The sequence below is a fragment of the Macaca thibetana genome, chromosome 11, assembly GCF_024542745.1.
Source record: "Macaca thibetana thibetana isolate TM-01 chromosome 11, ASM2454274v1, whole genome shotgun sequence".
NCBI classification, from domain to species: domain Eukaryota; kingdom Metazoa; phylum Chordata; class Mammalia; order Primates; family Cercopithecidae; genus Macaca; species Macaca thibetana.
This window is the reverse complement of record NC_065588.1, coordinates 116331187-116357364: the sequence shown is the minus strand read 5'-3', so window position 1 is coordinate 116357364 and position 26178 is coordinate 116331187. Positions and strand designations below refer to the sequence as shown.

Genomic DNA, 26178 nt, shown 5'->3' with positions numbered 1-26178 from the left:
AGTTGTGAGCAGCTGAGGGCTGGCCGGCTGCGGAGCCTCTGAGTTGGGGCCTGGGTGGAAGAGGTGGGGCAGCTGCAGAGGCAGGAGCAGCAGCTGCTACAGGTTTCTCCTGCAGGCCAGCAGGCATCTGGAGGCTTCCAGCAGCTTCCCCCTCTCCTCCACCCTGTGGTGCCTGTGCTGCCCTCAAGGTGGGGTGGCTGACCAGACCCCTCTGGTTCCATTCTGTGGCCTGGGCTTGTTTGGCTGGGCCAAAAAGATATGTATGTGAGGAGTGGAGGAGGGAACTGTGGGAGGAGGAGACCCCATCCAGCCCCAGCCCTGAGCAGGGGAAAGGGTTGGATGGCTAAAGCCTGCAGATGACTGGTGACAACATTCTGCCTGGCCCGGCCCTGCTAAGGGGCAGAGACTGGAGGCTGGGAGGGAGAGCAGTGGCGACTGGGGGACAGGGCCTTCTTCCTCCCTGGGGCTTGGGTGGCCTCAGCTGAGCTTGGGTAAGTGCCAGCTCTTAGACCTTGCGGCCAGAGGCTTGGCCTCCTGCCAGCCAAGGTGCATGCACGCAGGGGAGGGGCTGCCATCTCCCCTTCGACCCTGGGCCAGGGGCTGGGGAAGGAATGGAGGCTTAGGCCTGGCCCACTGCCCGCACAGGACTAGGCCCCCGGGGCTCGGGCCTCCTGAGGCATGCAGAGAAGGGCCTCCATTCCTTCTGTTCCCCATTTGCTAAAATCGAGGAGGCAGCAGTGCCTGGGGGTGGGCTGCGATCTGTTAGGGATGAGCTGCAAAGCCCAACACCAAGGGGCCCTCTGGGAGGTGGCCTAACCCTGCTCAAGCAGGGGATCCTGGAGAAGCCCAGGCGTGGGCTTGGCCAGGCGGTGGGCCGAGGGAAGCCTTCAGTGGCCAAGGCAGGCCCCCACCTCTAGGTCTCCATTCTCACCAATGAAAGGGAGCAGGCCCTCCCAGACCCATGGGGCCCCAGCATGAGGGGGAGGGCAGCTGCTGAGGTGCGAGCCGCAGGGGAGGCCTCGCCAGCACTGCCTTTCCAGCTGCCTCCAGTCCACCCATCTTTGGTGGCCTCACTCCTCCCAACTTAAATTTTCCTGAAGAATGAGAAGAGTCGTTTGCCTTCAGCGGTGCTGGGCTCATCCCCCCGCCCAGCGCTGTGGCCCCTGCAGAGGGCAGCAGCTGGCTGGCTCCGTTCCTTCAGGTGCGTGTCCATCAGCTGCCGGTCAATGACCCTGTGCATGTCATCCTGCAGAGGGGAGGGGACAGTGGCCAGGACTGAGTAGCTGCTCTCACCTAACCCTGGGGGTGGACAGGGAGGTGGCAACGTCAGACAGATGAGAGATGAGGATGTGATGAGAGGCTGCAGCTAGGACTGCCCTGACCAAGAAAGCGGTGAGCGTGGGCAAGACACCAGGCGCACGCAGGAGCCGCATGGCACCTCCAGCCTCCTCAGGCTCGGGCTGGGGTCTCCTCAACAGTGTTACCCTGCTGGCCTGCCTCGGTCCTCAGCTGACGGCTTGGGTGGTCTGTCCCTGCCATCTTCACACTAGCACTCCACCTGCTCTAACCAGGCCTCACAGCTCTGCCTCCCGTGTCCTGTGGGCCTGGCTGGTGCCTCCAGTGTGGCTTGCCACCCCCAGCCCCAGCAGGCCCTAGGGCCACCTCAGCTTAACAGCTGCCCAGCCCAGTGGCCTGGCCTCAGGGGTTCCTCCTGCCTTTTCCAATCATTGCAGCCTGAGTTGCTGATGCCCAGGCACCAACGGCAGCCCCACATGGCAAGGATGCCCTGGGTCCTGCCCTAGACCCCGCTGCTGAGGCTCCCATCTGCACCAGAGGCCAGGGGCCGCACGGTCTTCAGGGGCTGTCCCGCACCAAATCAGGCCCATTTCTTCAGCCTCCTCACTGGGGCGGGGCCGTCCCCAACTCGAATTCATTCACGTGGCCCAGAAAATGCCCCCCGACAGCCCGCCCGCCATGTTTTACAGAGCAGCAGCCTCTCCCATAGAGGAGCCTGCGGACAGGGCAGCTCCACTCTGGTGGCTAGACTCTGACCCTGGGTAAGACTCCATTTGACAAAACAGTTCTGCCACTAAAAAAGTTTGAAGGCCGGGCGCGGTGGCTCACGCCTGTAATCCCAGCACTTTGGGAGGCCGAGGCGGGCGGATCACGAGGTCAGGAGATCGAGACCATCCTGGCTAACACGGTGAAACCCTGTCTCTACTAAAAATACAAAAAATTAGCCAGGCGTGGTGGCGGGTGCCTGCAGTCCCAGCTACTCAGAAGGCTGAGGCAGGAGAATGGCGTGAACCCAGGAGGTGGAGCTTGCAGTGAGCCGAGATGGCGCCACTGCACTCCAGCCTGGGCAACAGAGCGAGACTCTGTCTCAAAAAGAAAAAAAAAAAAAAGAAATATGCGCAGCCTGTGTAATTAGTATCATCCATAAACATAACACGCGTCTGCTCAATTCCTCCATGACTTGAACCTGGCAGGCTCTGCGGCATCCTGGTAAGACCCCAAGCTTTTCTGGCTAAACCCTAGAGTGAGTCAACCTGCGGTGTCCAAGCACAGGACAGGTGAGGCCTGCGTTCAGGGCAGGCTCCCTGTGGCCGGGGCAGATGACCTCTTTGGTTCCGAGCAGCCACTCATGAGATGAGGGCATGAAGTTGGGCTGGCCAGGCCCCTCCATCTGAGCAGCTTGTCCACTCCTCCTCCCTCCCACCCATGGGTGTCATTCTAATATCTCTGCAGGTTTCAGCATGAAACGAAGGGGCCTGAAACGAAGGGGCCTTCTGGAGTCATCATGGCGTCGCAGTGAGTGTGGACCCCTCAGGCTCTCCGGCTCAGGGCCTGCTCTCCAGCCTCCCCATCCTCTCAACCCTGTCCTTCAGACTCAGCTTGTTCCTGGTCTTCTCCTTGCCCTTGTCTTCTTCCCTTCTCTTCCAACCCCTTTTCTGCTCGCCCCTCAGAGCTGACACCGTGCCAGGTATTTGCCAACACACGGTCCCTACTTATCAGGTTCCAGTGTATGGTCCTTGGCACGGTGCCCTGCAGTCACGACTCGCTTGATAAAATCTACGTTAAATCCAACGTGGGAATGCTAAAGGGCCTTTCAAAAACCAACTTTTCAAAGCTGCCAGTGTTTTGTTTGGCACACTGAAAACTGCATTTTTAAACTTTAAGCAATCAGGTCTATCCAGGTCGCCCTTTAGAGTTTCCCAGACACATGCTGCTCATCATTTCATGCCTGCTGGTCCCTCAGTGGACGGAACAGCCATCTATGAGAAGATGGCACCAGCCGTCAACACTGGGCCACACGCTGCTGAGGAGCTCACTGGACGCGCCTGTGATGGAGGAGGGAGCTGGGACTCAAGGGCATGTCACACTGCACAGAGATGACGCCAGGCTCCAGCACACAGAACACAGTGGGCCATGAGGGGAGGCGGTGGGGCGGCACAGCGATGGCAGGGCGAGAGGGTGGATGGGGTGCAGGGCTCAGGCTCACCTCAAAGGCAGGAGGGGTGTACAACTAAAGCTGTTGATACGGGAACTGAGAAAGGCCACTAGATCAGAAACCAAAGGAGCCAGATAGTAAAAAGCCCTGAGGAAGCAAACTGTAGCCGGGAGAGAAGAGAGAGAACGGCGGTCAGCCAGGGCGCGGCCAGCTGGCTGCTGTGCAGGAGCTGAGGAGCCAGGGACGGGCACCCTGCGGTGGGGCCAGTGCTCTGGCTGCCAGCCCCATGGGGCCCTGGGAGGAATGGTCACCAAGAACCTGCCCTCCACGGGGGTCTTACCTTGTAAAGCCACAGACGGCTTTTCATCTGTCTAGATGAGAATTCTTGGGGAGAAATATTAATGTTTATACCCATATCCTAAAACTGTGCTACCTAAACCTCACCAACAAAACCCAGCCAGCCACAGCCTGGCCCAGTGAGAAGCCATGCTGGACTGTGCAAACAGTGGGCCTAGAGAGGGGCCCACTGATCCCTCTTCCCCAGGGCCTGCACCAGCACAGTGCTCTTTGGAAAAAGGAGGCTGGCCCTTGAGAAGGGGAAGGGCGGCAGCTGCTGGCTGCAGGAGGGTTGCTGAGCTGCATCCAGCTGTGAATTTTCATGCAATTATATTGAGCTTCCTGTGCTTCCATGTTAACCAGTTGTTTCTTTCCAGCTTAATGCCCAGACAACCAGCTGAAAGGGGAGCCCCACTCCAAGTCTGGAGATCACTACATCTCCAGACAGCAGCAGCCTGGGCACTGTCGCTCAAGAGCATCCTTAAGCGCTCTTCCCCAAGGACTCAGGGACGTGAGCTCTGGATCTTGCCAGGTGAAGACTGGGATGCGCTGCTCACCCAGTCACATGGGACCCTGCAGTGACAAACTCCTTACTCTGCCTGGCTCAGAGATTCCTCTTGGAGTCTCCTCTCGCCCTGGATCTCAGGCTCTGGTTTACCTGCCAAGCTTCCAGCTGCTGCGAGAGGTTCAGTTTCTGCTGAATGGCATCCAGCAACTGGCTGTTCAGAGACATCATATCCATCCTGCACTTGGCGAGTTCCAGCTCCACAGCGTTCTTCCTGAGAACAGACAAGCCAGGGTGAACATGCACACCTTGTGCCAGAGGCATCTGGGTCTTTACTTGGGGTACCTGGAGTCCACAGGATGAGGAAACAGGCTCTGATCCTGAACTCACAACAAACAGCAGCTGCAACAATAACTATGATGTTGCCTGTAGAGGGCTAGTTTGCAACATGTTTTCACATATATTCTCTCAGTTTTCATGACCAACCTGTAGGTGAAAGGAGTATTTGTCATCCCCACCTCACAGATAAAGAAACAGAAGTTGATGGTGGGCGTGGTGGCTCATGCCTGTAATCCCAGCACTTTGGGAGGCCGAGGCGGGTGGATCACCTGAGGTCGAGGGTTTGAGACCAGCCTGACCAACATGGAGAAACCCTGTCTCTACTAAAAATACAAAATTAGCTGGGCATGGTGGCACATGTCTGTACTCCCAGGTACTCAGGCTGAGGCAGGAGAATTGCTTGAACCCGGGAGGAGGAGGTTGCAGTGAGCCGAGATCGTGCCATTGCACTCCAGCCTGGGCAAAAAGAGCAAAGCTCCGTCTCACACACACACACACACACACAAAAGCACACACACAAGTACACACACAAATAGAAGTTGAAAAAGCACAATACTAAAATGAGGACTGGAACCCAGAGGGGATCAAAGGCCTCACACAGCATAAAGGAGCTACTCATCCTTCCCCAAAATGGCCCGTTCCCCACTGGAAGACAGGAACCTTGTCCCGCTGGTATAGAAGGGATTCCTTGTAGTTAGCAACCTCCCTTAGGGGAACTGTCCTGAAGATACAGAGGTGTGTAAAGGTAGCCACACAGTGGTGATCATCACAGCTTAGCTAATCAGAGTAGCCAAGCGGTCATAAATGATATAATGGAATACAGTCACCAGTAAACACCATAACGTGTGGCCGGGCGTGGTGGCTCATGCCTGTAATCCCAGCACTTTGGGAGGCCGAGGTGGAAGGATTACCTGAGATCAAGAGTTTGAGATCAGCCTGGCCAACATGGCAAAACCCCATCTCTGCTAAAAATACAAAAATTAGCTGGGTGTGGTGGCAGGTGCCTGTAATCCCAGCTACTCAGGAGGCTGAGGCAGGAGAATCGCTTGAACCTGGGAGGCGGAGGTTGCAGTGAGCCAAGATCACGCCACTGCACTCCAGCCTGGGCAACAGAGCAAGACACTGTCTCAAAAAAAAAAAAAAAAAAAAAAAAACAACAAAACACCACAAAAAACCCATGAGGTAGAATATTGACAGTTCATAACATATTGCTGAGTGGAAAAGCACCAGAAAACAGGATCTAGTATAACACTAGTTTTGTAAAACAAAAACTGCCTGTGTCCACTGGGTGCAGTGGCTCACGCCTCTAATCCCAGCACTTTGGGAGGCCAAGGTGGGCGGATCACTTGAGGTCGGGAGTCCGAGACCAGCCTGACCAACATGGAGAAACCCTGCCTCTACTAAAAATACAAAAATTAGCCGGGCGTGATCCCAGCTACTCTGGAGGCTGAGGCAGGAGAATCACTTGAATCCGGGAGGCGGAGGTTGCAGTGAGCCGAGATAGTGTCACTGCACTATCTTGTTGCCAGCTTGGGCAACAAGAGCGAAACTCTGTCTCAAAACAAAACAAAACAAAAAACTGCCGGTGCGTTCAATGGATATGCACAAAAATGTCTAGCTGGTTATCTCTGGGTGATTACTGATGGGTAACTCCTCTGACATAATTTTGCATTTTTTATTATCACATTTGTATTTCACGTATTACTTTGTTCACCTTTCCCAACATTCCTAAATCACAGCTGTTCAATGCAAAAGAAAACTAATTTTTTTCGAGGGCAGGGGAACGGGAATAAAGGCGGAAGGACCTCTGCAGAAGCAGCCCTGGTTGCCCAACTGCAGAAACGTGTATTATTTAGCCCTTGCCTTCATTAATCGCTCCCTCAAGGACTCGAAACAGCAAAGCTAACAAAAGCGTGCCCCTTGTACAGGGCCAGCGACTAATGTGCAGGACTCAAGGGCAGCTAGAGGATCCGCCTGCAGGGGCCGCCTAGCTCCAGCTTCACAACACCGACTGCACTAACCGAAGTGCGGCCGGAAAAAGGAACAGGTGGATCCCACTCGCAAAGTGCTCAGGCCACTGCTGCGACCAGCACTTCTTCTTTGGTTTCAGGTCTACCGAGCAATTAGCCACCTGTGCTGACACCGCAAAGTGCGCCCCGCCCGCCTTCCCTAGAGAAACCGCTCCAGACAGCTCAGCCACCGCATCAGCCCCGCCCACTGCGACAGCGATAGGACTCGAGCCCCGTCCAATGGATGCTAAGGACTCAGATGCCAAAGGCTGCCTCCGTCACACCACTGCTATTGGCTCGCAGCAAGCAGCGGAAATCCTCACGCGGCATGGGTTGCCATGGACACCCGTCCAGCAGCGTCAGAACCCCTGGTGCCGCACGGCAGCCGCTGCCTCCTGAGCTTTCAGCGTCCCCCGGCAGGTGGCGCCCAGAGCAGCGGGAGCCCCAAGAATGTGCTGACTAACGCTGCCGCCGAGGGGCCGAGGGGCCGAGGGCTACAGCGGCGGCGCCGCGCCGGGCATGGTAGGGTTCCCTTCCTTCCCAAAAAGGCCCTGAGGCAGGGTCTGTCTGGACGACCTCCAATCCTGGCCACACGCTGCACCCTTGGGACATTTGCTCACCAAGGAATAAGTGCTTGTCATTCATGGGAAACCCCAGACCAGGATCAACACATTAATCACATTTTAAAAATAGGAATATTTCCAAGGGCTCGAATAATTCCTTTTTACAAATGAAACCACCACTAACTGAGTTGTTTTGTAAGGCAGATTGCTAGCGCAAGATTTTTTTTTTTGTTTTAGTGAAGGCCTTTCACCTGCAAGGAGATAAAAAAATTGCTACTTAATTTTCCTGAAACTCATTTATTGTATAGGAGAAGGTGCACCTTAAGGTTTCTGCAGCCCAGTGACGAGAAGGAAGTTATTTTTCTTAGGGATTCTCACCCCTCACTACACATTAAAATCAACGGGGAAAGAAGTGGGCCCCAACTGACCCCACCCAGTGATTTCAACTGTATTGTTCTGGTGAGGTTCCTGGTGTCTCAGAGCTTCCCAGATGATTGTAATGTGTGGCCAGGATGGAGAATCAGAGATAATGTATATGGAAGAAGTATCTGGTAAAACCAAGGTCCTATACAAATGGAGGGTGTGGTTTCCTCTTTAAATGATTCCTTAGGCTTGTTGTCTCAATTCTTGTGTAACAAAAATTCATTTCTAAGGTATAGGAAAAGAACTGTCCTCCCAGAGTAACCTAACTGCCCTGCCCAGCCAGCCCTGTTCTATAGGAGTCCAGGAAGGACAGGACCCTTACTGTAGAGTTCTCCCTACTGGTGGAATCTTTCCAGAGGGGAGGATTTGCAAGTCTAATCAGGCTCCTGGATAGTAACTGGGCCTCCTTTGAAAGCAGGCAAGGGCATACATTTCAAGGTTTCATGTAGATTTGCTCACCTAGGTGGCAGAGCTAGGTTTTACTTTTTTTTTTTAAAGGGAGAAAGACTGGACAACTTGCTTCTTCTCTCCTGCACCCTGACACTTTCTGTTTGTATCCCCCACCTTCCATCCCACCTTCCATGCTGATGACAGAATATGATCTTAATGTTCAGCTTCTTGTTTGAGAGAAGGTAACCAATCCATGTGTACTTCTATCTTCATTCTGCCTTTTGTTTTGTTTTGTTTTGAGGCCGGATCTTGCTCTGTCATCCAGGCTGGAGTGCAGTGGCATGATCACAGCTCACTGCAGCCTCAACCTTCTGGGCTCAAGTGATCCTCCCACCTCAGCCTCTTGAGTATCTGGGACTCCAAGAGTGTACCACCACACTCAGCTAATTTTTTTATTTGTATTTTTAGTAGAGACAGGGTCTCGCTATGTTGCCCAGGCTGGTCTTGAACTCCTAGGCTTAAGCAATCCTCCCATCTTGGCCTCCCAAAGTGCTAGGATTACAGGTGCCTTGCCTGGCCTCCTTCTGCTTTTGATTTCTAATGGACTTCCACGATTAGCATCTTCACTTTACCATTTTATTCCATCACACAATTTCACTGTTATTCATAAAGGTATGCTGCCTCCTCTATCACACTGTTACTTTTTTTCGAGGCAGGGCCTCACTCTGTCACCCAAGCTGGAGGGCAGTGGCAATCTTGGCTCACTGCAACCTCCGTCTCCTGAATTTGTGATCCTCCAACCTGGCTACTTTTTTTTTTTTTTTGGTAGAGATGGGGTTTCACCATGTTGGCCAGGTTGGTCTCGGACGCCTGACCTCAAGTGATCCACCTGCCTCAGCCTCCCAAAGTGCTGGGATTGCAGGCCTGAGCTGCCGCACCCCAGCCTTATCACACTGTTTACTTAAGTATCCACTAACTAAATATAGTGGAAATCCAAGCAGCAAAGATACATCCTTATGTGGGCTTCACCAAGAACAATTTCTAAAATGAACTACAAACTGACAGACACCACGACATGAGGTTCTGACCAGAAAGAAAAGGGGACCCAAAAGTAAAACAGAAATGGAGATAATCAAAATGATGAAAGAGAACAGAAGGGAGGGGAAAGTGTGTGTGGAAATGAGAAGGTTAGAGTATGAATAATTTTTTTTTTTTTTTGAGACAAGAGTCCCCATTCTGTTGCCCAGGCTGGAGTGCAATGGCGTGATCTTGGCTCACTACAACCTCCGCCTCCCGGGTTCAAGTGATTCTCCTGCCTCAGCCTCCCAAGTAGCTGGGATTACAGGCGCCCGCCACCATGCTCGGCTAATTGTTGTAGTTTTAGTAGAGACGGGGTTTCATTATGTTGGCCAGGCTGGCCTCAAACTCCTGACCTTAGGTGATCTGCCTGCCTCGGCCTCCCATAGCGCTGGGATTACAGGTGTGAGCCACTGCAACCGGTCTGAGTATAAGGAATTTTAAAGTCAGAAGTGAAAATGTATGTCATACTATTTTTTTTACAAAGGCATATAGTATCTTATTTACAAATTGTTTCCAAGGAGCTCATTTTAGCTTCCCAACAAATAGCAGTGTAGCAGAGGGAAAAGGGTGTCAGGAAGATGGGAATCAGAAGACCTGAGGTGGAGGCTCATGAGTCACTGCTGGCTATGGCCCTGGCAACGTATTTCTTAGTTTCCTCATCTGTAAAATTGGGATTAGAAATTTTTACTTCTTACTGTGGCTGGGAGGATTAAAGAATAAAAGTGTTGGCCGGGTGCTGTGGCTCATGCCTATAATCCCAGCACTTTGGGAGGCCAGGGCGGGTGGTTCACAAGGTCAGGAGATCAAGACCATCCTGGCTGACATGGTGAAACCCCATCTCTACTAAAAATACAAAAAATTAGCCAGGCATGGTGGCACATGCCTGTAGTCCCAGCTACTCGGGAGGCTGAGGCAGGAGAATCGTTTGAACCTGGGAGGCGGAGTTTGCAGTGAGCCGAGATTATGCCATTGCACTCCAGCCTGGGCGACTGAGTGAGACTCCGTCTCAAAAAAAAAAAAAAAAAAAAAAAAAAAAAAGAATAAAAGTTATTTGTAAACTATAAAGTGATGTATAAATATTACTATTGGCTGGGCACAGTGGCTCACACCTGTAATCCCAGCACTTTGGGAGGCTGAGGCAGGTGGATCACTTGAGGTCAGGAGTTTGAGACCAGCCTGACCAACATGGTGAAACCCTGTCTCTACTAATACAAAAATTAGCCAAGCACAGGCGGCGGGCGCATGTAATCCCAGCTACTTGGGAGGCTAAGGCAGGAGAATCGCTTGAACCTGGGAGGTGGAGGTTGCAGTGAGCCGAGGTCGTGCCATTGCTCTCCAGCCTAGGCGACAGAGCAAGACTCCAATCTCAAAAAAAATAAGCAAAATAAAGAAATATTACTATTAATATGTTGTAAATGACCCCAAAGTAGATACATTTTTGGTAACTATCTCCTCACACTCCTTGAACAGGGTGGGGCTTGGCACACTGACTCATGCTTATAATCTCAGCACTTTGGGCAGATCCCTGGAGCCCATGAGTTCAAGACTAACCTGAGCAACAGGGCAAAACTTCGTCTCTACAAAAAACAAAAACAAAAACTAGCCAGGTGTGGTGGTGTGCACCTGTAGTCCCAGCTACTCGGGAGACTAAGAGATGAGAGTATTGCTCCAGCCCAGGAGGTCAAGGATGCACTGAGCTGTGACTGGGCCACTATAATCCAGCCTGGGTGGCAGAGTAAGACCCTGTCTCAAAAAAATAAATACATAAAAAGTAATTCACAGGGGGATGGGGGATATGTAAGTATGTTTGTGTCCAAAGATTCTGAATGTAAGAGAATGCATTTATGAAGAAAATGTGGCCAGGCCGGGCGTGGTGGCTCATGTCTGTAATCCTAACACTTTGAGAGGTCAAGGTGGGCAGATCACTTGAGGCCAGGAGTTCGAGAGTAGCCTGGCCAACATGGTAAAACCCCATCTCTACTAAAAATACAAAAATTAGCCAGGCGTGGTGGTGTGTGCCTGTAATCCCAGCTACTCGGGAGGCTGAGGCACGAGAATAGCTTGAACCCAAGAGGCGGAGGTTGCAGTGAGCTGTGAGCATGGGTGACAGAGTGAGACTTTCTCTCAAAAAAATAAAGTAAAATAAAAGAAACGCAGCTGGGCGCAGTAGCTCACACCTATAATCTCAGCATTTTGGGAGGCTAAGGTGGGTGGATCACTTGAACCTGGGAGTTCGAGACCAGCCTGGGTAACACGGTAAAAACCCATATCTACAAAAAAATACAAAAATTAGCCCGGCATGGTGACACAGCTACTTGGGAGGCTGAGGAGGGACGGTCACTTGAGCCCAGGAGGTGGAAGCTGCAGTGAGTTATGATGGTGTCACTGCACTCCAGCCTGGGTGACAAAGAGAGACCCTGTCTCAAACAAACAAACAAACAAACACAAAACATTTTTAAAAAGACCTAGTTGGCTGGGCACAGTGGCTCACGCCTGTAATCCCAGGACTTTGGGAGCCTGAGGTAGAAGGATTGCTTGAGCCCAGGAGTTCAAGACCATCCCCGGCAACATGGCAAAACCCTGTCTCTAACAAAAATACAAAAAATTAGCCAAGTGTGGTAGTGTGTACCTGAGGTCCCAGCTACTCGGGAGGTTGAGGTGGGAGGATCGCTTGAGACCAGGATGGGGAGGCTGCAGTGAGCCAAGATCATGCCACTGCACTCCAGCCTGGGTGACAGAGTGAGACCCTGTCTCAAAAAAAAAAAAAAAAAAAAAAAAAAAAAAAAAAAAAAAGACCTAGTTTATTGGAAATATGAGGGACAGAGGAAAATGCTAAATGATGCTATGGTATGCAATCAAACCCAGAATGCAGCAAATCTATGAGACAAATGATCCAGTTTCTTCAACAAATATAATATGAAAAAGAAAAAAGAGGAGATGTTACAGACTTCTGGGACACATCAGTTAAATAGAATATGTAGGCTTTGGAGTCTGACTCTAAATCAGTTATAAAAAGATATTTATGGGCCAACTGGGGAAATTCTAACATCAACTGGATACTGATGTTATTAAGAATTATTTTTTTCAAGTGTGATCACTGTATTGTGGTTTTTTTTTTGTTTTTTTTTTTTAAAGTCTTTGCGGTAGAGATGTATACTGATGTGTTTATGGAGGAGATGACACTATGTCTTGTGATTTAACATAATCCAACAGGGAGGTGGAGGAAGTGGGTGAGGATATAGATGAAATAACACTGACCATATGCTGATTAGTATTGAGGCTGAGAGATGAAGTCGTCTTACATCTTCTATTTTTGTGTTTGCTTAAAAATGTCCATAATAAAAAAATAGAAACAAAAACCAAAAAAAAACAAAAAAAAAAAAAAAAACATGAGGTAGACGTATACATGCGATAAAATTGGAGGCCGGGCGTGGTGGCTCATGCCTATAATCCCAGCACTTTGGGAGGCCAAAGTGGGTGGATCACCTGAGGTCAGGAGTTTGAGACCAGCCTGGCCAAGATGGTGAAACCCTGTCTCTACTAAAAATACAAAAATTAGCTGGGCATGGTGGCAGGCACCTGTAATCCCAGCTACTTAGGAGGCTGACAGGAGAACTGCTTGAACCCGGAGGCAGAGGTTGCAGTGAGCCAAGATGGCGCCATTGCACTCCAGCCTGGACAAGAAAGGTGAAACTCCTTCTCAAAAAAAAAAAAGGAAAGTTCTTTAAGATATAAGTGCAAAAGAAGGCAAGACATGTAGAGTATCATCCTATTGATGTCTAAAAACACCTAACAACTACATTGCCTATATACCTACATATGCATAAGAAAAAGAGCTGCAAAAAATGCACACTTAACTTTCAATACTAGCATGTGTCTGGGGAGGAGAATGGGAATGGGGGTGGGGGTGGGTAGTGTGGAAACTCTAACTTTTACTTTCGTATTCTTTTGTATAATTTAATTTAAAAAATTGAGCATATGCTCAATTCTATATACTCAACTTTATCTTAAGAATAAAGTGAAGCCATCCCTACTCACTTTGCAATGGCCTCGTCACGGTCCTTGATGGCCTTCTGAAGCTGCTCCTTTGGCTCCTTGTCCTCAGATGTGACTCTGAGTCGGTCTCTCTCCTCTTTTAGGGCAGTCATCTCCACACTCAGCAGTGTCACCTAACAGGAGAATGAACATGGTATCACTGCTGCTATCCTTGGTGGTTTTCCCTCCAAGAGGGAAAAAGGAACAAAGAGACCCCAGGCAGACCCAGGGTACATGTGCGGGGGTGCAGCTGGTAGCATTCCACTGCCATCCTGCTCCAAGGAAGGGCCTGTCTCTCTTGAAGAAAGGGTACCACATCACATGCTAGGTTTCAGCTCCGCAGCAAGGGAGCTGTGGGAGTTCAGCCCTGGGCCTGCAGCTGTAGGCCAGATCCCCTTTGCACTCAGCACAGCATACAACCTCCTCCATCTCCAGGCACTCCAGGTAACAAGTGAACGAAGACCATAAGTCATCATGACACACATTTTTTAGGGTAGGGAATCCCGTTTCCTTTCCCACCATCTCTCACTCAACATGGATGCTGCTATCAACAGAGCCCTGGATGGTTCCAAAGCTGGAGACCCTGCTCCCCCGTGACAGCCCTTGGCACAGCCCAACTCTCTTTTGTTCTTCCTCATTCAGCTCTCCAGGTGAAAGCCACAGGGAACTTAGACACCTAAGTGACATTATCATCTTTCACCTCAAACCTGTTACCTTTTCTGTGGCCCATGCTTCAGCAAAAGGCACCACTGCCTTCTCAGGTCCTCGTGCCCCAGCTGGGAGTCAACCTTTGACAGTGAGACACCCCTCCAGTGGCTCTGTCAGGGACCACAGCTTACCCTGCTCCACAGTACGGTAACCCTGTGTACACCATGATCTGTGTGATGGCAGGAAGCATGTCACATCCATCTGTGCATCCCAGAGCCTGGCCGTGTAGGGTGCTTAATCCCAAAGCAGTAGACAATTGTCATTTTTTGGCTAGTCATCATCCAAAATCTCTTCCCATTTTGGGGGCACTCCTGGTTGTGTGAGACTCTGGTGTGACACAAGGCTCGACCTCCAACTAAAGAAGCCAACAGGTGATAGACATTTCCTTTCCCAGGCAGCCTAGGCACAGGACTGTGACCAAACTTGCCAGTTACAACCCCTTCCAGGGACTGCAGCTCTGAGCACAGCAAAGCCCCAGGCGAGTGGGGAATTAGTGACAAGGGTGGCAGTTTGTTTCTATTGTCCCTTTTCTCATGGCCCTTTCTTGTTTTGGAGCCGAGTTCTCCTACTTTCCTGTTGATTCTCTAAGCTATCAGGTCTAATACATTCTCTTTCGGCTTACATTAAGCGGAGTACATTTTTTGCTGTTTGCAACTAGAAACCCTGCCTGGTAGAGCTTTCAATAAATATTTATTGGAAAATTGAATAATGAAAGGGTGGGAGCCCCTTCTTCTTAGTTGGTAAGATCAGACGTGAGTCAGGATGCCTAACCCTGCCTTCATGTTAAATATGACACATACTTTGACATTTTTCCAAGGGAGGATCCATCCATACAGGTCTGCCTCCCTCCCACAAGGGGACAGATGCCACCTTTCAGTATAGTCCTCTGTTCTTCAAGTCCCAGGTCTAATCCTCTTCAGCTAGAATGAAACTGAGCAAAGGCCCCAGGTGTAAGGCTGAAGATCAAGCTTCCCTTGAAGTGTCTGAAAATCAATACACTTCAGACATTCCCCAGAATGAGACGGCAGAGCTGCCAGCCCCTGGGGTAGCAGCCACTCTGGAGGAATTCAGAGGACACCAACAGTGAAGAGGGATAGAAGGACAATTTGTTGCCACCATAAGCAATGGGTTTTATACTCTGCACAGTCTGGCAGGAAACATCAGGGCCAGATGCTCCGTACTGAGAACAGCCCAAAGCGGCAGCCTTCCTGGTAGGGACAGCTGGGTGAGGCGGGCGGAATTCTCGGGGAAGAACAGGCTGGAGCACCTGCGGCTACCCAGCACACATATGCATCCAGCCCTGAGGCAGACAAGGCACCAGGGCAGAGCCCAGGCCCCCCCTATTTAGCAGCAGGCTCTGCAGCCTGGTAGGCCAGGACTCAATACCCATAAAGCACCTAGTAGAAACAGCCAGACCTCCTCTTAGACCAAATGAGCCCTGACATGGCTTTGGGCCAGCTGTGGGCCAGTCAGACGTTCTTACCTGTAAGGGACAGGTAAAACTACATGCTAGGCAGGAAAAGCCAAAATTTAGTATGCTCCAAATAAAACTCCAGAAGAACTTTTTACTTTGGCCCAAAAAACCTGGTCGAGTTACAGCCTACCAGACATGTGCCTTAGGAGAGGTGACAAGGCACTTGCCATCTTTGAGCTATGCATACTTTTCATCAAAAGCAGGAATAAAAACAACTATTTCTCACCACTAAGTTGTCGTTGAGGATTATGAGATAAATGATATCAAGGGCTCAATGCAGTGCCTGGTGTATGGTTGTAAGCTCTACTCTCTCCTCCCTCCTGCAAGATGGGACCTAATCACTGCTGTCGTGATAATTGATCTGGCTTGTTTATACAAATACTTAGGTTACATCCACCCCCAAATCCACTTTTCCCAAATAAGGTGGGTGTCCCCGCAATTAAATAGCAAAGAAAACATTCAAAAGTCAGATATTGAGGGCTTAATTTGCTCTTTTGTTCAACAACATCTGAGTGCTTATTCTCAGCAAGGCACTGTGCTAGATGCTTTAGGAGAGGACACAGCTAGATCAGACCTTGAGCTCATTCTCCTGGGGTCTAGGGTTTGACTGAGAAGATGAGATGTGAGCAGGGTAACTGTGACAAGACAGAGCCAGGGGTGCTCCATGAGGAAGGAAATCAAGAGGGTTTCAGGAGGAAGTGACACTAGATTGGGAACTTGAAGGCTGAATAGCATGGAGATATGAGTAGGTGGGAGGGAAGGCCTTCTGGGCACAGAGAAAGCTGGGGAGAAGGCCCAGATGTGGGTAGCATGGGGTGCATGTGCCACCGCCCTTTATATCCTGTGTTCAGTTCTGCTAAAGCAAAGGGGGCAAGAGGGAAACCAGAGGGATGGAGGCTGTGCAACAGGAATGCAGCCAGACTGCACAGCCACAAGGGCTCAAGGCTTCCTGCCATTTGATAATGGGAACCCACCCAGAACTTGTAAGGGGCGTCCCACTTTCAAGTCACGCTTCAGGAAGATCAATCCAAAGCATGTGAGGGTGGGCGGGCTGGGGGAAGGCAGATAAATTGGGAAGTGGTGACCACAGCCAGGGTGTGAAAGGATGCAGGTCTTGAAATAGGGCAGAAGCTAAGAGGATGGAGGATGGAAGAGAGGGCCATGCTGAGATTTCCGAGGAGAGGCACCCAGATTTGGCGAGTGAAGCCCACAGGCTCCCAGCACTCTCTGAATGTTCATGCCCTTTCTGGAGTAACAAGTGTGCACTCGAGTCAAGCATGAAGGATCCAAACAACAGAAATGGGATGCTTCTGACTGAGCCTCCTGCGACCTGGGTGACAGGCCTGAGAACTGGCTGAGGGCCTCACCGATAATGTGTTCATATTCTACAGACTAATCACAGAAGACCCCCCTGCATCCTAGCAGCTGCTCCACACATACCAGAGGTGAGGGGCGGGCCACATGGGGAACAGAGAAGGAGGCAGTTCCTTGCCACTGATGGGGGTAGGGTAGGAGGGGGCACAACACCACATGAAGGACTTTGTTCCTTAAGAACAGTAACGGGTGCCAGCAAGTCTTCAGGTCTGGCTATGGATTTTGCTTCTAAAAAATAATTACCAGTCAAATTAAACCACTTTCCTTTATTTAAAAGTTTGGGTAGGCTTCCAGCCCCCACACCTTTGACCTTTGGCCTAGTTTTCAAGAGAGAAAAGAACACTCTCAGGTAACAGGCTCAGAGGCTGGGTCAGCCATCAGATGGGGTTTGAGCCCAGTCCAGGAGCTGTGTGCTAGAACCTCGGTCCCACCTAACTACATCTGGGTCCTGCCTCCAAAAGGGCTCAGAGATGGCTCTGACTGTCCTCACGGCACTGTGGGGTCCTGGAGAGCAGGGGCCCTGCACATGCATCTGTTGCCTCTCAGGATCTAGTGCAGCACTAGGCACACAGTGAGTGTCAGTGGATGCTGAACCAACCTTGCATGCAGAACGCCATGCCTATTGTGATGGCTGCAATTTCTGCAGTCATTCTGGGACTCAGTCTGCACCCTGCCCCTGCCTTGGGAGGCCAGTGTTACTTCCTCTGAGGTGGCTTTGCCAGGTTCAGTGCGGCTGAGGGGTTTCTGCTTTGACTGAGCATTTGGGAGGAGACGGCCTACAGGAGAAGTCCAATTCTATACCCCGTATGGGACGTGAGTACAACCTTCCACTTGGTGAACCATTTGTAAGAGAATCCATAGGAATTGGCCTAAATCATTATCAGCTGAACTTCTAAGAAAAATTTCCACGTGGAAATGGGTTCCTAAATATTCTACAATAGAATCTTGGCAACCTACAATTTGCTTATGTTTCTGAATAAAATAATGCCCCCCCCGCATCCACTGTGGAGTTCTAGTTTTACATTTCTGAGAAACAAAACAACAAAACCAGTTAATATTAAAGAACTCATAAACAGAAGCACCCTATGGAAATTTAAATAGGCTTTAAAATAAACAAAACTTTTATTAATCCAAAGACCTTACAGATCCAACGTTCTCCTGCATTTTATTTTTCCAGTTTAGAAGATCTGTCTCTGAGTCTGAATCACTCTCTGGCCAAATTACCTGCTGAAGAAGTTAGGTTTCAGGCGGGTGAATGTCTGTGGCTGCCTAACCCACGTCTCCAGCGTTTGGCTGCAAGCCAGCCACAGCTTTATGAGACAGAGTCTCACTCTCTCATCCAGGCTTGAGCATGATCTTGGCTCATTGCAACCTCTGCCTCCTGGGTTCAAGCAATTCTCCTGCCTCAGCCTCCCGAGTAGCTGGGATTATAGGCGTGTGCCATCACACTGGGCTACTTTTTCTATTTTTTTTTTCTATATTTTTTTTTTTTTTGAGACAGAGTCTTGCTCTGTCGCCCAGGCTGGGGTGCAGTGGCCGGATCTCAGCTCACTGCAAGCTCCGCCTCCCGGGTTTAGACCATTCTCCTGCCTCAGCCTCCCGAGTAGCTGGGACTACAGGCGCCCGCCACCTCGCCCGGCTAGTTTTTTGTATTTTTTAGTAGAGACGGGGTTTCACCGTGTTAGCCAGGATGGTCTCGATCTCCTGACCTCGTGATCCGCCCGTCTCGGCCTCCCAAAGTGCTGGGATTACAGGCTTGAGCCACCGCGCCCGGCCTACTTTTTCTATTTTTAGTAGAGACAGGGTTTCGCTATGTTGGCCAGGCTGGTCTTGAACTCCCGATCTCAAGTGATCAACCTGCCTTGGCCTCCCAAAGTGCTGGGATTACAGGTGTGAGCCACCATGCCTGGCCAAGCCACAGATTGAAATGGCATCTTTGTGTCCTTGTTATCTGGTCACTCACAGAAGGAAGAGGACAGTAGATGGCTAAAGGTGGGTCTCCCGATATTTTCCAAGAAAATATTAGGAAGACTAATGGGATGACCCCCCAAAAAGGGGAGTTTCTTTCTATAAAGATATTTCAAATGTAGGAAATACTGACTGGGGCCGCATGTGGTGGCTCACACCTGTAATCACAGCACTTTGAGAGTCCGAGATGAGTGGTTCTCTTGAGCCCAGGAGTTCGGGACCAGCCTAGGCAACATGGCGAACCCTCATCTCTACAAAAAAATGAGTTGGGCATGGTGGCGTACGCCTGTAGTCCCAGCTACTTGGGCAGCTGAGGTGGAAGGATTGCTTGAGCCTAGAAGTCAAGGCTGCAATGAGCTGTGACTGCGCCACTCCAGCCTGGGCGACAGAATGAAACCCTGTCTCAAAAAGAAAAAAAAAAAAAGAGGAAATACTGACTGAAGTGAAAGGCAGACTTAAATTCCGTCTCAAAGAAACCTCATGCAGCAGCAAGGAATGAACAGCTTTGAGCCAGGGAAGGAGAGGGGCAGGAGCAAGGTTTAGATACTACTTGTTTGGTGCGACCCCAGCCCCTACTCCCAAGCAGCACAGAACCTCTACACATGACCACAGTCAACAGGAAGAGTCTTTATTTATCTCCTAGGACAGATTTTAGAAGCTCCGTTTTGAGTGGAGCTGCCTATAAGTCCTTTAAAGTTTCTCAGATCAGAATATAAATGTCTTTCTTCAGTGTTCTCTAGAAAGATGAAATCATGATCAAATGAGAAAGGAACAGCAAGGGTAGCAGTAAGTTCTTCTAAAGCTGAAGAACAGGCTGAGAGAAGTGACAGCACTTACAAAAGGGAACTGTACGGTAAAGATCAATTGTTCCTTGGTTTGCAAACTTCCCTGCCCAGCAGCTGCTGGAAAAGCACCCACAAGTAGCCCAGGGGCTGTCAGCATCTACCAGTCAGATTAACTTTGGCTCTGTATAAGGCAGAGTGTCACTGGAGGAAACGGAGGACCAGCTGTTCTTATCCTTGCCAATTTTACTTCAGGCTAAACTAAAGGACTGGGTTCTTCTCTTAAAGACACTCAGTTTACCTCAACTTCAGGTCACCATTCCCTGATGATTTGACGAAGGCGAGCCACTTCTCATACAGAAATGGGAGAGAGAAACTCACAAGGGTCCCAAGGGAGCCAGGGGCAGGTGCACATGCCCTGCACTGGACTGAAGGTGGGGGTGCTCACCTGACTGTGGAGTCGCTGCAGCTCTTCTAGGCTTTGCCTCAGTTTACCCCTCTCTCCCTCCATGAGCTCCCTTAGGGCTCTCGAGTCCTCACTGGTCTGCCTTATCTGTTCTTCTAAGGAGTCATCATCAAGTCTCCGGGAGCTCTGACAGCAAAAGAAAGACAGCCACAGATATGGTAAGGGTACAGAAGACATGGGGCGGCAGGAGAGAGATGGTTAGTCGGGGGAGAGAAGTAGAGGAGAAACGGGGGAGAGTGGAGGAATGATGTGGTGAAAGATAGTAGGGAAGATGGAGGGAAGGAGAAAAAGGAGGAGAGAAGAGACAAAAGGTGCAAGGAAAGAAGGGGTCAAGAAGAGAGATTGCTCAATTTCAACCTGCAAGCAGATGTTCCCTTTTGTTTCAGGCTTGAGGGAAAGGAAGCAGTGTGGCGGGAATAGCACACCACACTCTGACAGCTCTCTTCTCCCACAATGACCTGGCCTCATATTACGATACCGCCCACAAATCAATACAGCATGGTCAGACAGAACAGCTGCCCTTCATATTACTTTACCCAATACAGGTAGAAAGACACAACTTTTCTGTAGGAGGATGAAACATGGGGATAAATAATAGCCCAAAAGCTGGGAGTGTGAGTGGAGGGGAAGTCAGGGAGAAATGTGTCATGAAGCTGGAAGAAATGCCAGACTGCCCAGGATGCCCATGGGAACAGTCCTCTCCTCCACAGGTGGCCACATGTGGGATTCTAAAAGGCCCTTAGAGCTGATCTTCCCAACTTCCTGTGCTCACTTACATTCTTTTGGCGGACGCTTCAGATCTTTTACTTTTGCCAATTCACAGCTAACCCTACCACTAGGACCAAAGGGCTACAGAATAGCAACTTACAGTTTTAACTTAGATACAAACTTCTATATGCAAAGTTTCCAAAGAAAGCCCTTAAACTGGAAGCCCCCATTGTCTGTACATCACTACCTGGAGAAAAAGGCTCCATGTGTACCTGGTGTGTGCAGGAAGCTGACTTTGGAGCCCTGGCACTTGGCCCCTCTGCCTCATCACGGCTGTAGTTGGTGTTCTCAAATAAGGGTTCGTGGCCAGGCGCGGTGACTCACGCCTGCAATACCAGCACTTTAGGAGGCTGAGATGGGTGTATCACTTGAGGTCAAGAGTCAAAACTAGCCTGGCCAACATGGTAAAACCCTGTCTCTACTAAAACTACAAAAATTAGCTGGGTGTGGTTGATGGTGCATGCCCGTAATCCCAGTTACTCAGGAAGCTGAGGCACGAGAATCACTTGAACCTGGGAGGCAGAGGTTGCAGTGAGCTGAGATTGTGCCACTGCACTCCAGCCGGGGTATCAGAGCGAGACTGTCTCAAAAACAAAATCCAAAAAAATCAATAAGGGCTCAGAAGAATTTTTGCAGATATTTTATAGGGTTCCAGTTCCAGGGCTGACCTCACCCTATGCACTGGGTTCTAACCCCCCACTAGCCAGCTCCTGTGGGGTAAGGACCATCTCAGACTGGCCTCTTACCGTGGGCTCCATGCCATCCACAATGCTCTGTATCAGTCTCTTGAGCTCATTGAGGGCAGTGCGCAAGCTGCCGGCTGGCACATCCTTGGCGGATGAGGTTTCTGAAGATTCGTCCATGGAGGAGTCCGTGGAGACGGCTGAGTCAGCGCTGTCATTGCCTCGAAGGTGTGAGCACAGGTAGCGAACCTGGCAGTAGGCTTCCCAGAGCTGCAGTCTCAGCTGTTCCACAGAGAATTACTATTCATTACAGACTCTAGAGAAGACTGCTACCCGGCCATCTTTTTCTAGCATCTGAACCCAAAATACTGATACTCAAGACACCAGTTCTAGGAGAAAGGGTTTTTTGTTCTGTTGTTGTTGTTTTTTTTTTTAACTCATTGGTCCCAAGAAATAATACTTATTCTGAACCAAGTACATCTATACAGACTCCAAATTCTTATTCTCCCTGTTCTCTAGCTTCTTCCATTTGCAATATAAAGCACTTCTTTATGTAATCAGTTACTTTGGTGGGAGTCAGAAACCAATCAGGGGCATGAATGGTTCTGGGTATTATGAAAAGTGTGAAAAGAAACCAATTAGATGGAGAAGATGGATCATGACGGCTCTGGAACTCTGTCAATATAACAGGTACGGAGCTGATGGCACAAGCATTTTCTAAGAGGAATTGGGGTGACAATGATTGGGAATTGGCTGTGCCTATGATACTCTGTCCTCTAGCAATTCTGCTCAATGCCTTAATGGATAAGGTGGGTGGAAAATGGAGGGCCAGGGACATGCTCCATCAGGGCCTGCTTCACGACACTCTAGCCAGCAGGCCAAGGGGCTAACACAGGCACGGGGCACAGCCTTGCCAGGATGGCAGCTGAGTGCTAGGGAGGAGGACGGGCCCTGAGCAACCCCAGGTAGCCTCGCCTGTGGGGTGACAGGCAGGTCAGCACCTGCTCTCGCTCTTGCTCCAGCTCCTCAGCCTCCATGCTCTGCTCGATCTCTGACAGGAGGGATGTGCTGGTGGCGGCAGAGCTCTGCAGACTCCTCTCCTCAGTGAGTTCTTCCACCTTCACCTGCAGCTGTCGGCAGGAGAGACGCACCTCCTGAAGCTCCAGGTGGCTTTGGTGCAGCTTTCAAAGAAAGAGCAAATGGTTTGAGGTTTACGAAACACAAAAACCAAGACAAACTGACCCCTCAACCTGATCATGCTTCTGGGTCCAACCACCAATTTACAGAAAAATAAAAAGGAGAGAGGAATATGTTAAACTACATCATGAGACGCACTCAGCAAAATCCAGATCTAGAAAATTCTGACCGGGCACAGTGGCTCATGCCTGTAATCCTAGCACTTTGGGAGGCCGAGGCGGGCAGATCACCTACGGTCAGGAGTATGAGACCAGCCTGGCCAACATGAGGAAACCCTGCCTCTACTAAAAATACAAAAATTAACTGAGTGTGGTGGCGGGCGCCTGAAATCCCAGCTACTTGGGGAATGAGGCAGGAGAATCGCTTGAACCCAGGAGGCGGAGGTTGCAATGAGCCGAGATCACACCACTGCACTCCAGCCTGGGTGACAGTGTGAGACTCCATCTCAAAAAAAAAAAAAAAAAAAAAAAAAAAGAAAAAAGAAAATTCTACAGGACAAACAACTCCATTTCCTTAACAAAAACATTGCAAGGGGAAAAAAAGATAGAGGAGGAACACAGAAATAAAAAAAGACTTGAGTTATACCAACCAGGCCAGGCGTGGTGGCTCACGCCTGTAACACCAGCATTTTGGAAGGCCAAAGCGGGCAGATCATCTGAGATCAGGAGTTCAAGACCAGCCTGGCCAACATAGTGAAATCTGTCTTTATTAAAGTACAAAAATTAGCTGGGCATGGTGGCGGGCGCCTGTAATCCCAGCTACTCAGGAGGCTGAGGGAGGAGAATCACTCGAACCCAGGAGGCAGAGGTTACAGTGAGCCGAGATCACCCCATTGCACTCCAGCCTGGGCGACAAGAATGAAACTCCGTCTCAAAAAAAAAAAAAAAAAGAGTTATACCAACCAATCGCACTGTGTAGGCCCATTTTAATCTGTATCTTGATTCAAACAAAAATGTGAAAAAATTATGACATTTATAAGACAAGTGAAAATCTGAACACTCACTGGGCACTTTATGGTATTAAGAAAATACGCTATTTTTTTTGGTATAATAGTACTGGAGTTACATTTTTTAAAGTTCTTATCTTTTAGAGGTTAGTACTTTTTATTTCTAGATGAACTTATTAAAATCTGAGATTTACTTCAAAATAACGTGAGAGAAAAGGAAATGGATGTTATGAAGATGGGGCAGCACTGGGCAGGGACTGGTGGTTTTCAGAGCTGGACTTCATTACACTGTGCCACTGTGGAATGTTTGAAATCCTTTGCAATAAAAAATCAAACACACACAGGCACACAAAGTGAGATACCATTAGAGTCTCACCAAGATGGCTAACATAAATAATACAAATAATATCAAGTGTTGATGAAGATGTGGGGCAATGCTGGTGGGAGTAGAAAATGTACGAATACTTTGCAAAATTGGCAGTTTCTAATAAAATTAAATATATATTCTATGATCCAGCAATTCCACTTTCAGCTGTAGACCCAACAAAAATGAAATGTGCACAACAGACACACACAGGATGTTCAAATAACCACAAATGGGAAACAATCCAAATGCCAATAAAAATAGAATAAGTAAATTGTGGTATGTTCACATATTGGAATACTACACAGCAACGAAAGAATATACTACTACCATATGCCACAACATGGTTAAATTTCACAGACACAATGTTAAACAAAAGCCAGACATAAAAAGTATACATGAGTCTATTTATAAAATGTTCCCAAACTTCACTGAGGTAGAAAAAAGTTGGAGTAGAGGTTTGCTTTTGAGGAAGTGGCAAGTATTCTTTTTAGGGTGCTGATCGTGGTCTGTAGATTGATCTCCATGATGGTTACACAGGTATGTATTTGTAAAAATTAATTGGGCTGTCCCCTTAAGATTTGTATGCTTTACTATATATATCTTTTCATGAAAAAAAATTAAGGGAAAAAAGAGTAGCTTGGAAAGGAGCTGGAGGTGGAAACGGGAGTAGCATCTGGATAGTAATACCAAGAGTTTCTACCCCAACCCAACCGTTAGAGGCAAGGCCCTAGGCTGGCCCCTCGCTTCCACATCAGGTAGTTGAGCCACAGGTGAAAAGTGACTTTCCTAAAACCCTTGTGAAGCAGAACTGGTCTGATGACTCCCAGTCCAGGGGTCTTTCCGGTTTCCACATACCTCATTTGTTCCAGAGAGACATTAACAGATGAGATAGTAACTTATTTTGAAGATCTCTAAGGGAGGAAGTCCCACAGCTTCAGTTCTAACTCTCATGGGCAGAAATGTCCACAGTTTTGCCATGTCTAACATCAGTCCTTCATCCTGCACGTTCACCTGTTTGTTCCTCTCAGTCCTTTTCTGAAGACTGAAAAGAGCTAATTACTTGGGAGACATTCCTTTTCAATAGCTTTCCAAATAGCTCTATTCTGCAAGCCAAATATTATATATATTATATGTCCTTTAGACTTTTCCCAGCCTCTCTCTCTTGATTTTTAAATGATCTCAGAGATTTTCACATAAGCCTACATTTTTAGAGCTAGCAGAGCCACAGAAATCAATGAGTCCAACTATGTCAGGATAAAACTGAAACTTAGAAAAGGGGAATGGTGCCAGTGGTAGAGAGGAGACAGCAGCACAGGGGTCAGGAATTGTGGGCAGTACCCTTTCCTTCTCTCTCCATGCTGTGACTTCACCCCCTCCACCCCACTGCATTCTCCATGGCCCCTTCTGTGTGGAGTTCACAACAGGGCACAACTCTCTGGGGAGGTCACTAAAGCTGAATATAAGGGGATGACCCAGCCACAACTGCTAAATGCTATTTTTTGAGTCTCTGTCGCCCAGGCTGGAGTGCAGTGGCGTGATCTTGGCTCACTGCAACCTCTGCGCCCTGGGTTCAAGCAATTCTCCTGCCTCAGCCTCCCTAGTAGCTGGGACCACAGGCATGCACCACCACATCCAGCTAAATTTTGTATTTTTAGTAGAGATGGGGTTTCCCTACATTGGCCAGGCTGGTCTCGAACTCCTGACCTCAAGTGATCTGCCCATCCTGGCTTCCCAAAGTGCTGGGATTATAGGCATGAGCCACCACGCCCGGCCTAAATGCTATCTTCTCATCTGTGCACTCCATCACTAACCTGCTTTTAATACAGCAGACTCTAATTGTGGAATTGTCATCAGTTTGCTAGCAGTTAGGAACATGGCCACATGCCACATGCCACATCTGCCCAGAAGCAATGTTTCCCACTCTTCATATCTGTGGACTGCAACCCCCCACTCCAGGTCCTTAGAAGACTTTCAGGAAGTGGTGGTGGGAGGGGAGAACTTCTTGGGATTTAAATTAAGCTAATTTATTCTGTTATAAAACAGCATTTCTGGGGTCACCTCTGTTCCATTAAAAAGAAAGTAGATACTGCACTGGTCTTTTCCAGACTCGTGGCTGAGTTGGCTTGTGGCTCCTGCAGAAGTGCAGACTGGGGTGGCTGGCAGCCACTTAGAGCTCTGTAGTTCTCATGAAGGAAGCTGCCTTGCAGAGCCTTTGACCAATCACTTAGGTGTCCCGGGAGTCTCACCTTCACCATCAGCACTTGGAAATGATTGACTAACGGCACCAGTGATCTGGAATAGCCCTAACTAGGAA

At 49.3% G+C, this 26178-nt stretch overlaps 1 protein-coding gene across 5 annotated transcripts in view; it reads right to left on the bottom strand.

The window, feature by feature from the left end:
* BICDL1 (BICD family like cargo adaptor 1) overlaps window positions 1–26178 on the bottom strand; it is a 718679-nt gene that overhangs the window by 363157 nt on the left and 329344 nt on the right. The window contains exons 5-11 of one of the 5 annotated variants that reach the window (XR_007717641.1): window positions 22356–22535; window positions 21418–21636; window positions 19886–20029; window positions 13135–13265; window positions 4446–4566; window positions 3503–3611; window positions 1162–1246 (exon numbers count right to left, since the gene is read on the bottom strand). The exons of 2 other annotated variants lie outside the window; for them this stretch is intronic. Coding sequence is in view for 1 of the 3 variants with exons in the window: in XM_050747916.1 (XP_050603873.1) it covers window positions 1142–1246; window positions 4446–4566; window positions 13135–13265; window positions 19886–20029; window positions 21418–21636; window positions 22356–22535 (900 nt within the window). In the remaining 2 variants the exon portion in view is untranslated. Of the gene's footprint in view, window positions 1–1141; window positions 1247–3502; window positions 3612–4445; window positions 4567–13134; window positions 13266–15174; window positions 15179–19885; window positions 20030–21417; window positions 21637–22355; window positions 22536–26178 lie in introns of those variants that run through there. 2 more of the 5 variants (XM_050747916.1, XM_050747935.1) reach the window with 2 other exon arrangements.